A 12,500-nucleotide genomic window follows, 5' to 3' on the forward strand; every position below is an offset into this window, starting at 1 on the left:
AAACGCGTGTATCGTGTGTAATGAGAGAAGGCTGTTCTGTAGATACTCTGAAGAACAGAATGACTGAAAGCCAAACAGGCAATTTTGCACTCATTCCTCATATTCTAGTCATAAACGAGTGTAGTTTATGGTTTTCCTGTGTGCTGCCAGTGTGCTGAGCCTAAATAGCTCTTTGTATAAGTTAGACGCATGACTGTTAAAGGAATTGGGTGAGTTCCACGCCGATGTGGTGGCGGTTCGACCGGCTCTTGTTGTGGTCATTTTCAGAGCCCGATGTCTTCCTTCTGCTTTCCGTCATTACACTGTCACTCACAGAGCCTTTTTATCACAACACTTACTGCTCACACATACACACGACGGTCACGTCATGCGCCCTTGAGCTCCGAGGCATCCAAAGGACAACCGTGTGTGTCCTTTCACTTTATTTTTTTATTTTTTTTTTTTTTCCAGATCTGTTTTTTTCTCTCTACCTCTAAGAAAATCCCCACCAAATTGCCTCCTGTTTTTTTTTTCCAGAACTTTTCACTTTTGCTGCTTTTGCATGCAGTTCGATTGACACAGCAAACGATCAATCACACCACATCATTGCACGTTACTTCATGCTGAACATCTTCTCGGGTCTCCTACTGTCGTGTTCCTACTGGAACACTTGTTTACGATGGCAAAGATCGATCGCTTTTTAATCGTGTGTCGCTTATGGAAAGTCTTTACCAAAAGCCATAAAGTAACAATTAGCTACTTTCCAAATTGGTGTACTTAAAGAATAAATAAATAAATAAATAAAAATACAATAAAACAGTAGGGATGCTAATATATTTTATTCACTTTAAGGTGCATGATTTTCCTATTATTACAAAAGTTCCACTTTAAGTAAACCTAGTAAAAGTTGCACTTCCTAATGCAAATAAGTACTGCTTTATACTCCACTGTACTTGAGGATGTACCTGATTGTGACTGAAACACCTAATGTTGATGCAGGTACAGCCGCTTTAAAGCCTTTTATTTCCCCTCGTGCTTCAGTATCATTCTTGTACTTAAATCATGATGCAGTAAAACGATCGCATGAAGGTCGGAATGTTGTAAACAGATTTGCGTTGATTTGTAATTATGTGACGCAGAGAAGCTAAAACCATCCAAACAGAGCTTTCTTCATTTCTCTGCTCTAGAATTGACCGTGTTTTATTTTTTTTTCCCCTCTTCATACTCTGATTGGCCCAGTCACTGTTCTGCTCCTTCTCTACCTTCGAGCTCGGTGTGTTTGTGTAGGCTTGTGTTGTCTGTGAGGTCATACCAGAAATCGTCGTATGTAGTGTGCCCAGAGTTTATAAATACCACCATACTGTTCAATCCGCCAAGCTCAATCAGCTGCGGTCATCCTGTAGGGGTCAAACCTCTTCACCGCTTCCATCCCCTCCCTTTTCCTACTTTCTGCCTTTTCATTACCAGCATCCTGACCTCAGTCTCAGCTAGCCCGAGAGCAAGGTCTTTGTTTCTTTCTGCCACGCTCAAAACACTTCGGGTAACAGGAGAGGTTTTGTGGGGGGAAAAACACGCACCCCTTTAAACAAAACTCCTCTTCAGCAGGCCTGCCAGCTCTCTGCTAATGTCATTTAAGCCTGGTGTGCTCATAGCCGTGCTGTCGTGAACCGAGCAGATGTTTTCTATGTGCTGCTCAGGTTTCAGCTGGTGGGATGAACGGGGGTGTTTGGGTGCTAGGGACACCGCTACTTTTCCCCTGTGGTCTCATCTCTCTGAACTTTTGCTCGGGTCTTTCACCACAGCTTGCACCTGTATGTGTATATGGAGTGGGGTGGGAGTGGTGTGTACATGGCGGATGGAAGCTGACATTTCAACCAGTTCCTAAACAGAAGATTGAGGCAACACGTGGACTTCAAATCCAGACCATATTTCTACAATGTTTGCACATCAGGTGATCAAAGAACATGATACAATTCTACAGGTTTCCAAACTATAAGAAGCGGCTTTTGTTTGTCACATATACATTATAGCACAGGGAAATTCTTTTCTTCACATGTTCTAGATTAGAGTGTTGGGGTCAGAGTTGAGGATCCACCACGATTATGTGAGGATATGGTAGCTAGTGGTTAAGGTGTTGGACTTCTGATTAGAAGGTTGTGAGTTTGAATCCCAGGTCTACCAAGCTGCCCATGTTGGGCCCCTGAGCAAGGCCCTTAACCGTCAATTGCTCAGTTGTATAAAATGTGAAAAAATTGTCACTCTGGGTAAAGTCATGTGCCAAATGCCGTAAATGTAATACGGCACATCTAGAGCAGAGAAAGTTAAGGGCCTTGCTAGGGAACTCAACAGTTGTTGCTTGACAGTGCCAGGGATTGAACCCCTGACCTTCCAAAGAACAACCAGAGCCTTAACCGTAAAAAAAACAGTAGAGATGGTTTTCCATTTAGTAAAAAAGTTTGACTTTACTCAAAATGTATGATTATAACTAGGTTTATGTGCAGTTCTTAGGTCAGTATTAAGTATCCTTTATACTGTACGGTACTTCCTGTGTTTGTAAAACATCTTAAGGTTATACACCTAGTGGCTCAGCCCCTTGCCTATGTGGCATAGGTTACATGACCGTGTAAATAGAGTGCAAATTTGACCTTTCAAACATGAGTTGGTTTATGAAGGTAGGATTGGTCTTCGTGCTCTCATGAAGCCTTTTGGTCGCTTTAAAATGTGAACTATTTTAACAGACAACGCTTAAAGGGATTTTGATTCTGCATCTAGGTCTGGTTGAAATCGGATCTTCCTTATTGGTGATCCAGAGAGAACAAGATGTCAACCCCCACCCCCCACCCCCACCCCCTGTCTGTAGCCAACTCTTGACGTCCTACGCTATTCCTTCTTTACTCCTTGTCTGGTTATATCAGATCAGGATTAGTGTTTCATGTGATCCATCAACATGAATGTGCCCCAGGAAGCTAAGAGGAAACACTACACCACACCGTCGGAGCAAGACGCCTCTCAGAAGCACCTCTTACAGCTCAAGTCGTTCCACAGCACCTCATCTCTAAACATCCGGCTGTGACACAGACTCGGGAGAAGGCTCTGACAAAGTGAGGCGGAAAACAAAAGCAGATGAAAACAGTCAGGGAGGAGAAGTAAAAGCTGGAAAAGCCATCAGCCCCCAGACTCCAATTAAGGATGGAGTTATGGAAAAATTGAGCCTGCTGTTTTTTCTTTTTTCTTTTTTTGACAAGACATAAAAATGCTTAATTTGAGAACTTATCTCCTCTAGACACAGGAGTCCTTTTAAGCAGGTAGAGAGCAACCGAGACTTGTGAGTCTCATGAGGAAAAATAAGTTATGGGCCTTTTTAGATGCACCAGATCTCTTACATAAGCAGACCAAAGACTTTCTCCAAGAAAGGGCTCTTTTCTAAGTATAAAATAATTTAATTGCGTAAAAACGGGGTGTGCTGTTACAGGAAAATGACCAACACTGAAGTAGCGTCAACGGTTTTATTTCTCTTGTACAGAAAAGCGGTTATCACTTAAATTATTGCAGTTATAACGATTCATGTGCCTTACTAGATCGCTATCTTTGTTTTTTTTTTCCCTTTCTTTGCTTTGTCATCCTAGAAGTTATTTGGAGAACAAAGAACCCTTAACTACACAAACCTTTTAAAGTAAATGAGTAAAAAGCACCAAGTGAGCAAAAGTGACATGAAGTTCTGTGGTGATCTTTATCTCACCTTTACCTTTAGCTCTACTTTCATGCTATTTAGTGACAGGTCTCTCATGTCGTGCAGTTTCTCACTTCTCACTATGGCGTGTGGAAGTTGCCCTTATCCGAAGAGACTTTCAGGCAACTGAACAGTTGAGGGCCCAGCATTTACTTTGATGGCATTTGGCAGACGTCTTTATCCAGAGCGACTTACATTTGATACAGCTGAGCAATTCATGGTTAAGGTCCTTGCTCAGGGTCCCAGCAGTAGCAGCTTGGTGGACCTGGGATTCAAACTCACAATCTTCTGATCAGTGGGCCAACACCTTAACCACTAAGCTTACCACTTCCCCAGCATTGATAATTTGATTGTACTGGGGTTTGAGCTTATAAGCTTGTGAGCAGTTGTCTGATGCCTGAAGCACTGAGCCACTGAGTCTCAGACACAGCCAGAAGTTGTGGCCTTTATCCTCTATATACAGTATATTTAAGTTTCTTCTATACACTGACAGACATTAACAGTTTACTACACTTGTCAACTAGAAGGCAATGACCGGTAGATCATTTAGACCAGTTATTCCATTTTTCTGTACATTTAAGTCTTATGTTGTTCAGCTTCGTGAGGTGGGAAGTTGTGACTTCAGATGTGTTTGTCATTTAGGTTGAAGCGAGATGGAGGTGAACATCCACAACCCCTACTAACACGTACCCAACTGACACTCACCCTACTGGCATGGCTCAAACTCGGTTTAAAGGAAATCCGGATTTCTCCTGCTCATGATTAACTTGGTGTTCATGTGTTGAACAAGTAAATACGTTCTGACACGACTTGAACCTGCCATTTATTTTCACTCGTGTTAAAAGCAAAACAGTGTAAACATTTGAACCAGGACATGCTTTTAAGTTCTTATTTAGAAATCTCTTTGTATTGTTTTATGGAAAGCAAACTGCCCAGTGGGGCACGGTGGCTTAGTGGTTATCACGTTCGTCTCACACCTCCAGGGTTGGGGGTTCGATTCCCACCTCCGCCTTGTGTGTGTGGAGTTTGCATGTTCTCCCCGTGCCTCGGGGGTTTCCTCCGGGTACTCCGGTTTCCTCCCCCGGTCCAAAGACATGCATGGTAGGTTGATTGGCATCTCTGGAAAATTGTCCCTAGTGTGTGATTGTGTGAGTGAATGAGAGTGTGTGTGTGTGCCCTGTGATGGGTTGGCACTCCGTCCAGGGTGTATCCTGCCTTGATGCCCGATGACGCCTGAGATAGGCACAGGCTCCCCGTGACCCGAGGTAGTTCGGATAGCGGTAGAAGATGGATGAATGAATGAAACTGCCCAAGGCTTGCATCATTAGCCTCCTTGTTTAAATGATGTAGTTTTGTTGCATTCAGTGTGCTTGTGTGTGTGTAGAATTGATGGTAATAAATATATCAATTGGCCGAATTGAGTAGATTTGGTCTGATCACGTGTCTAAAGCTATTTAGCAGCAGTGGTCTGTGGAGGTCAGATACTGCTCTGGGTTGCTGTGAAGAGAGACCGAGTATGTAGGTGTGATCACACATGGCCTTATATGATGGATTGAGCAGGTGGGTGATGAGGAAAATCAGAGTAGCAGTTTTGGCCTTCGTCCTCTTCTATGATCCCACTTGGCGCAGCTCGAAGCATAAACGTACTAATGATCCCAGCTGGCAGCCCAACAACTCTGTCTGTGTGTGTTTCCCTGATGCATTAGCTAACATTCCTGCCTTGACATTCCTTTGTCTGACGAGCTCTGGGATAGGACAGAAAGGAAAAACAAATACCGCTCCATGGCACACGCTGTCTCTTTCTCCGTAGCCAACGGGAGCAGAAGTAACTGAGCTTGTATCGCTTGGGTAGAAAAGCACTTTCCACATATGCACTTCAATGGAAAACGGCTTCTACAGTGTCACTCCCCAGACACCAATTCCTACACAGTACAGCTTGATTCAGAGTACTGTCCAATACATATTTCAAATAGCTCTGCTAAATAGTTGTCGTTTTCCTTTTTTAAAAAAAAATAAAAATCTGCATCTGTGAATGCGATCTATTTTTCCTCGTCCTGCTGCAGGAAATGGGGTCGCTCATAAATGCAGAATATGGGAAAAGGTCGCTGGGGTTGGGGTACACGTAAAAGATTGTTGTCCCAGAGGGAAATGGATACAATAATCCTGAATCCAGTTAACATGCACACTTGGGATCAGAGGTTTCTGTACGTGCACTAAATGGAGAGATCTTCCGGAAACCGTTTGATGCTGGGGGTCTCCTTGACGCTCCTCCAGGGGCCTGTCTGCTATCTGTAACGTCTTCCGCAGATGCCTGTAAACGAGGGGGTGCGAGATCCTGAGTGACACATGCTTGAACGTTTGGAGCATCCCTACACCATGCTTCTGTGTCTCCCAAGATTCTACTGGATTCTGATGTTGATTCGTTTTCTCCAACACAAGGTCCGCTGCCACAGAACACAGGTTCATAAACCTGCACAAGTTCACCACATGAGTATTCCATGCGTTTTTTACCAAGGCTTCCTCTTTTAACCTTGTTGGGACATGGAAAGGATAAACTGATGCCCCTACAAGGATAAACCACCCTTGCAAGAGTTTCCCTAAAATCCAAACAATGCACAGTCACTTGAATGTGTCCAGGTTGTTTTTTCCTTCACCTGGAAAATCTTGTAAGGCCTAAACAAGAGGAAAACTTGTAAATCCATGTTCCTGTGTTGCTTACACAAATTGATACAACATGGGACAAGCAAGAAAAGAAATTAGCCGGTAGTGCGGGGAAGGTTCTGTTCCATGTTTCCATATGACAAAGAATGAAATCCAGTGTGTCTGTTTTCTGATTATAATCAGACAGGTTTGGCTTCACTTAGAGTACACAGTCTCAAAAAAGCAATTTGTTTTCTTCAGGAGTATAAGTGCATTTCTTTTCTGACGTATTAGGATTAGCAATGCTGTCCGTCCTGCTGATTCGACCTGACGTCCTCGATCAACACGTCTTCGTTTAAAAGAAGATGGTATATGGTAATGGTAAATGCAAATGCTGTGGTTTTTTTTTTTTAAAAAAAAAAAACTCTTGGCATAATTTCTTTCCTCTGGGTCTCTGGACTTAATATTTATAGTGTCTGAGAGCCTCCTTTTTGAGGTCCTCCTCATACACAGGCCGCAGCAGTTCCTTTTGGAAATTTGGGAGGAGCGGTGGCTCGTATGCAAGTGTGTACACTATATTTACACTGAATTTAGAGGCTTTATTAAGCTGCTTTTTTTTTTTTCCTTCTCTCATTGGTAGGGCCGGTTTGATTTGTGAGCTGCTAGTCAGTAATTGTAAGTTCCATCGCGCCAATTAACCAGCCATTAGGCGGAGCGGGTCTGGGAGCCTGGTGTGGACAAGGCTACATATTCCAGCCATTATTCACCATGTTCAGCACCAGGAACTGGAAAACATTGCTCTGTCCATGTCTGTTTTCCATATTTATACCTGTTACTAGAAGTAGAAGCTATTTCGGATGAACTTGCTTTGCCAGGGTGCTTCATGTCATCCTTTGTGATGATTTGTCTTACCAAGATGCATTCTTTTGAGAAAAAGAGACAGAGAGAAAGAGAGAGAGAAAGAAAGAAATTGGAATTAATGTTCCATAACCATATCCAGAGTCCAGAATACAGAAAGATTTTTTTCCCCCATTTCATTCTGGAATGAATTCATTTCCATCTAATTTAAGGAAAGGGAGGTTTGGCGGGAACTTTCTATCCAAGCCTTGATTTATTTCTCCGTGTTGAAACGGAGGGCAGCGTTCTGGCTCTTCTGGACCAAGACGTCTAGAAGGCTTTAAATGATTTTGAAAGGTTGGATTTATGAAGTCCCTTCAAGTGAAGAGTGGGAATTTGTACTGACTGGCTGCGGCAGAGCACCAACGCACCTGCCCTGAACTGGAGAAACAAAGATTCTTCACGCCAAACCTTGCGGTGCGTCATACATCCCAAACGGCATTATTATGTACTCGAACACACTGTCCTTACATGAGAGGTAATCAGAAATCTTCAGGGAGGGAATTCAGTCAGACCGGATGGCCGTGCATCACCCCTGAGATGCTGCAGCACCGCTTTTGGCTCATTAATGCAGATACTTTTTCCAAAACAGCTTAGGTTTGATTAAATTACTGGTTCAACTGGCACATGCACTGCATCTTACAGGTTAACTTGAGTGAAACCAAAGTCTGTCCAGTGTAATTTTATTCGAAGGCCAGAGGCTTTCATGCGCACACACACACACACACTTGTACTACCGGGACAGATTGACTTATGGCGTGTTTCATTTGTTTCCCACCATATCATTAAGTGACCCTATTAAGTGAACAAGCCGTAAGGAGCAGAGGGATCTCTGCAGCGACACATCTGTGCAGCCCTGTAGCTGGCGACTGTGGAAACGATTATAGCAAATAAATCTGATGCTTCTCTCTCACCCCCTTTGCCTCAGTCCATAATTTTTGTGCTCACTTAATCTCTGGTATCTTGCATCATATCCTCGCATCTATTAATCACTTAAGAAAACAAAAGGAAGAGAATCGCACGCTGGAGCGAAAGTGCAGTGATGGATGCAGCAGAGGAATATTAGCTGTCTTTGGTTTGGTGCAGAACTTGCGCTAACTAGCATCTGTCACGGATAAGAAATGGGGCGTCTCAAATGAGGGCTAGGTTTCTGTTTTTCAGGGCAGTCTGTTGTCGTTAAAAAAGAAAAGAAAATGGTGCTGAACGCCTCTCGCAGATAATCAGACAGGAAGTTTTTGTGGTGGCGTTGTTGATGACCTTCAGCACATGAAAAGCCATCAGCTGGAAGGCTCCTGATTGGCGGATTTGAACCGTGCTCCCTCCTGTGGCGCCAGAGTCCCAAAGTTTCGTCCATCTGTTTCACTCCGTCTGCTTCAGAAAGACACAAATATGCGAATGTGAAAAACCAGACGCTAATTTCGGTGTCAGATTCTGCACAGACAAGCAGAGACTCCACCGCAATGGCCACGGTACGGGCAGGACAGGAAAGGGAAGTGATGTCAGATGCATGGTCTGCAGTCTTGACCTCTAACCTTTTTTTTTTTCTTCTCTCTTTAGCTGCTTTGCGGCGGAGCTTCCGGCTCAGCAAAAGAGGAAAGAAGACAAACAAATCCATGTATGAGTGTAAAACGAGCGAGCGGTACGACACCGCTGACGTCCCCACGTACGAGGAAGTGACTCCCTACTGCAAGGCTCCAGGAGCCAGGTACAGACTCGTCGTTCTGGTTGGTAAGTGCAGCTGCATGTGTACTTTATTTTATTGTAAAACTCCACCGTTACTCCATAGTTAGTTGCCAGCGTTACTCGACATCTCAGTCGCTTCCTTTCTCGTTTCTTTCTCAGGCTCTTTCCAGTCTCTCTTTTCCTTTTCTTTTTTTTTTTTTTTTTTCCTTTTCGTAAATGATGGTTAAATAAGTCAATACAGCGTGTCATGTGACCTGAAGTCTATCCCCCTCTGTCCTGGAGATTCGTCAGACACCGGAGACTCCTCCCATAAAATTAAACAAACGTATAGAAAAGTCAACATACTGACAGTTAAAAGTTGTTTTGACGACGTTTAAAAGCGCAGAAGGTCACGGGTTCTGATCCTTTCCCATGTGAAATTCTATCACACCGTACATTTTACCGCTGACAAATAAAATAGTCGTTGATTGTGGGAGTTTTTTGGGTTTGATTTAGCGGCGGTCATGGCGATACAGCGGTTAGGTCCTGCTTTGGGTGTATGGACTTCATCAGTAACTGTACGTGTGCTGTGCTTTGTGTGTTTTTCTCTCATCACGATGCCCCAATTAGGCCTCTGCTATTGCAGTCAAGCTAATGCAAATATTTTCAATTAGCTCTCCTAATTTGGAGGACAGTGTCATGGACAGTCTCAACGCTGACGAAGCAAAGACCCTGCCATCAGTCTGCTGTGTGTTTTGTTCTGTTTTTATTTCAGCTTGTTTTTCTGTCCCGTGAGATGAACCTTCTTTCTTTTCCTGCTCCGTATTTTCTTTTCCCCCCCTCCTCCTCCTCCTCCTCAATTTTTTATTTTTTTTTTTTACTCTTTATTATTGTTCCTGTCTTTCTGGGTTCCTCTATCCTGTCGTTCTTTCTTTCTCATTTACATTTTGTGATGAATGTATTTTTCTCTCTCTCTCTCTCTCTCTCTTTCTTTCTTTGTTCTGGCTTTTACATCCGACACGACGTCGACTCTCCGGTGTCCGTCGCTCCTTCGTCGGAACCGAAAGCCTTTGACGTTTTCAACTTCCTCCATCACGATCAGTTTTTCAGCACTGACTCTGGACACAGGGGTTAAATAAAATCAACCGTATTCCTCTTTTCTTTCCCTCCTGTGTAAGAGACTTGTCTGTCACTGGCTCCATTTCAAACGAACCTCCAGGCAAATAAGGATGTTTGGGTAGATATTAATCCCAGAGCCAGCATGAACACACGTTATAGAGAGAGAGGGAGAGAGAGAGAGCGAGAGAGAGCACCATCTGAAACCTTATTATTTAAGAGAGCGAACAATCTGCTTTGTTCATCGTCTTTGATTAGCGCTCAGGGACATTTCTGTGATGGCGACGTTCCGGGCCTCCTGTTAACCATAGGACTAACGGCAGGATGCAGTGGGGGAAAAAAATCCGATTACATTCACATCCAAGATGCTAGACTACAGAGCTCATGGTGTACATGTGCATCAGTTAGCTCTATAGCTTGATGCTAATAATGAGTGATTGTGAACGTGTAGCTTGTGAAAAGTCATTAAGGTCTGTTACATTCTCTACACAAGTCCATGACCTAACACCAGTCTTCTGGATCCCTGCTGGACTCGATAACTGTTTGCAGCCAGACACTGATTTAAACGCTAGCTGAGAAGAAATGGTTTGTTTTCTACTTTCTCTCCATGCACCCCTTCACCCTGGAACGTTCTTCACCAAAAGCTCTTGTACAGAAATGTATTCTAGATTTTTCCCTCAGATTTTAACCACTTGGCTCTCCATCTATCAGACCACATCTACCAACCTGGGAGTTTGAAATCCAACACGTTGATTTCTTTAACCAGCCGAGTGCCCGTTTGCTTTAAAAACTGCTGCTCATGCTGTGTCACAGGGTGGTGTAACACACTCAGAGTGGTGCGTCAGAGGGTGGTGTAACACACTCGGAGCGGTGTGTCACAAGGTGGTGTAACACACTCTGAGTGGTGCGTCAGACGGTGGTCTAACACACTCGGAGTGGTGCGTCAGAGGGTGGTGTAACACACTTGGAGCGGTGTGTCACAAGATGGTGTAACACACTCGGAGTGGTGCGTCAGAGGGTGGTGTAACACACTCGGAGCGGTGTGTCACAAGGTGGTGTAACACACTCAGAGTGGTGCGTCAGAGGGTGGTGTAACACATTCGGAGCGGTGTGTCACAAGGTGGTGTAACACACTCGGAGTGGTGCAGTAGTGTATCCTGGGTGAGTCTGAGACATGATACAGTAGTGTATCCTGGGTGAGTCTGAGACATGATGCAGTAGTGTATCCTGGGTGAGTCTGAGACATGATACAGTAGTGTATCCTGGGTGAGTCTGAGACATGATACAGTAGTGTATCCTGGGTGAGTCTGAGACATGATACAGTAGTGTATCCTGGGTGAGTCTGAGACATGATACAGTAGTGTATCCTGGGTGAGTCTGAGACATGATACAGTAGTGTATCCTGGGTGAGTCTGAGACATGATGCAGTAGTGTATCCTGGGTCAATCTGAGACATGATACAGTAGTGTATCCTGGGTGAGTCTGAGACATGATACAGTAGTGTATCCTGGGTCAATCTGAGACATGATACCAGTAGTGTATCCTGGGTGGAGTCTGAGACACGATACATAGTGTATCCTGGGTGAGTCTGAGACATGATACAGTAGTGTATCCTGGGGTGAGTCTGAGACTGATAGCAGTAGTGTATCCTGGGTGAGTCTGAGACATGATGCAGTAGTGTATCCTGGGTGCTTCTGAGACAAGATGCAGTAGTGTATCCTGGGTCAATCTGAGACATGATACAGTAGTGTATCCTGGGGTGAGTCCTGAGACATGATACAGTAGTGTAATCCCTGGGTCAATCTGTGACATGATACAGTAGTGTATCCTGGTGAGTCTGAGACATGATACAGTAGTGTATCCAGGGTGAGTCTGAGACATGATACAGTAGTGTATCCTGGGTCAACTCTGAGACACGATGCATGTAGGTCTGGGTGAGTCTCTGTGCTGGGTGAGTCTGAGACATGATGCAGTAGTGTATCCTGGGTGAGTCTGAGACATGATACAGTAGTGTATCCTGGGTCAATCTGAGACATGATACAGTAGTGTATCCTGGGTGAGTCTGAGACATGATACAGTAGTGTATCCTGGGTGAGTCTGAGACATGATACAGTAGTGTATCCTGGGTCAATCTGAGACACGATGCAGTAGTGTATCCTGGGTGAGTCTGAGACATGATACAGTAGTGTATCCTGGGTGAGTCTGAGACATGATGCAGTAGTGTATCCTGGGTGAGTCTGAGACACGATACAGTAGTGTATCCTGGGTCAATCTGAGACATGATACAGTAGTGTATCCTGGGTCAATCTGAGACATGATACAGTAGTGTATCCTGGGTCAATCTGAGACATGATACAGTAGTGTATCCTGGGTGAGTCTGAGACATGATACAGTAGTGTATCCTGGGTGAGTCTGAGACATGATACAGTAGTGTATCCTGGGTCAATCTGAGACATGATACAGTAGTGTATCCTGG

General features: G+C 44.1%; 1 protein-coding gene across 2 annotated transcripts in view; it reads left to right on the top strand.

Annotated features, from left to right (window-relative positions):
• mpp7a (MAGUK p55 scaffold protein 7a) overlaps window positions 1-12,500 on the top strand; it is a 106,985-nt gene that overhangs the window by 74,602 nt on the left and 19,883 nt on the right. Inside the window, exon 12 of one of the 2 annotated variants that reach the window (XM_060893856.1) lies at window positions 8,804-8,974. The exons of the other annotated variant lie outside the window; for it this stretch is intronic. Coding sequence (XP_060749839.1) covers window positions 8,804-8,974 — 171 coding nt within the window. The remainder of the gene's footprint in view (window positions 1-8,803; window positions 8,975-12,500) is intronic. 2 annotated transcript variants of the gene reach the window in all.

This window comes from Tachysurus vachellii, chromosome 2 (genome assembly GCF_030014155.1).
Source record: "Tachysurus vachellii isolate PV-2020 chromosome 2, HZAU_Pvac_v1, whole genome shotgun sequence".
NCBI classification, from domain to species: domain Eukaryota; kingdom Metazoa; phylum Chordata; class Actinopteri; order Siluriformes; family Bagridae; genus Tachysurus; species Tachysurus vachellii.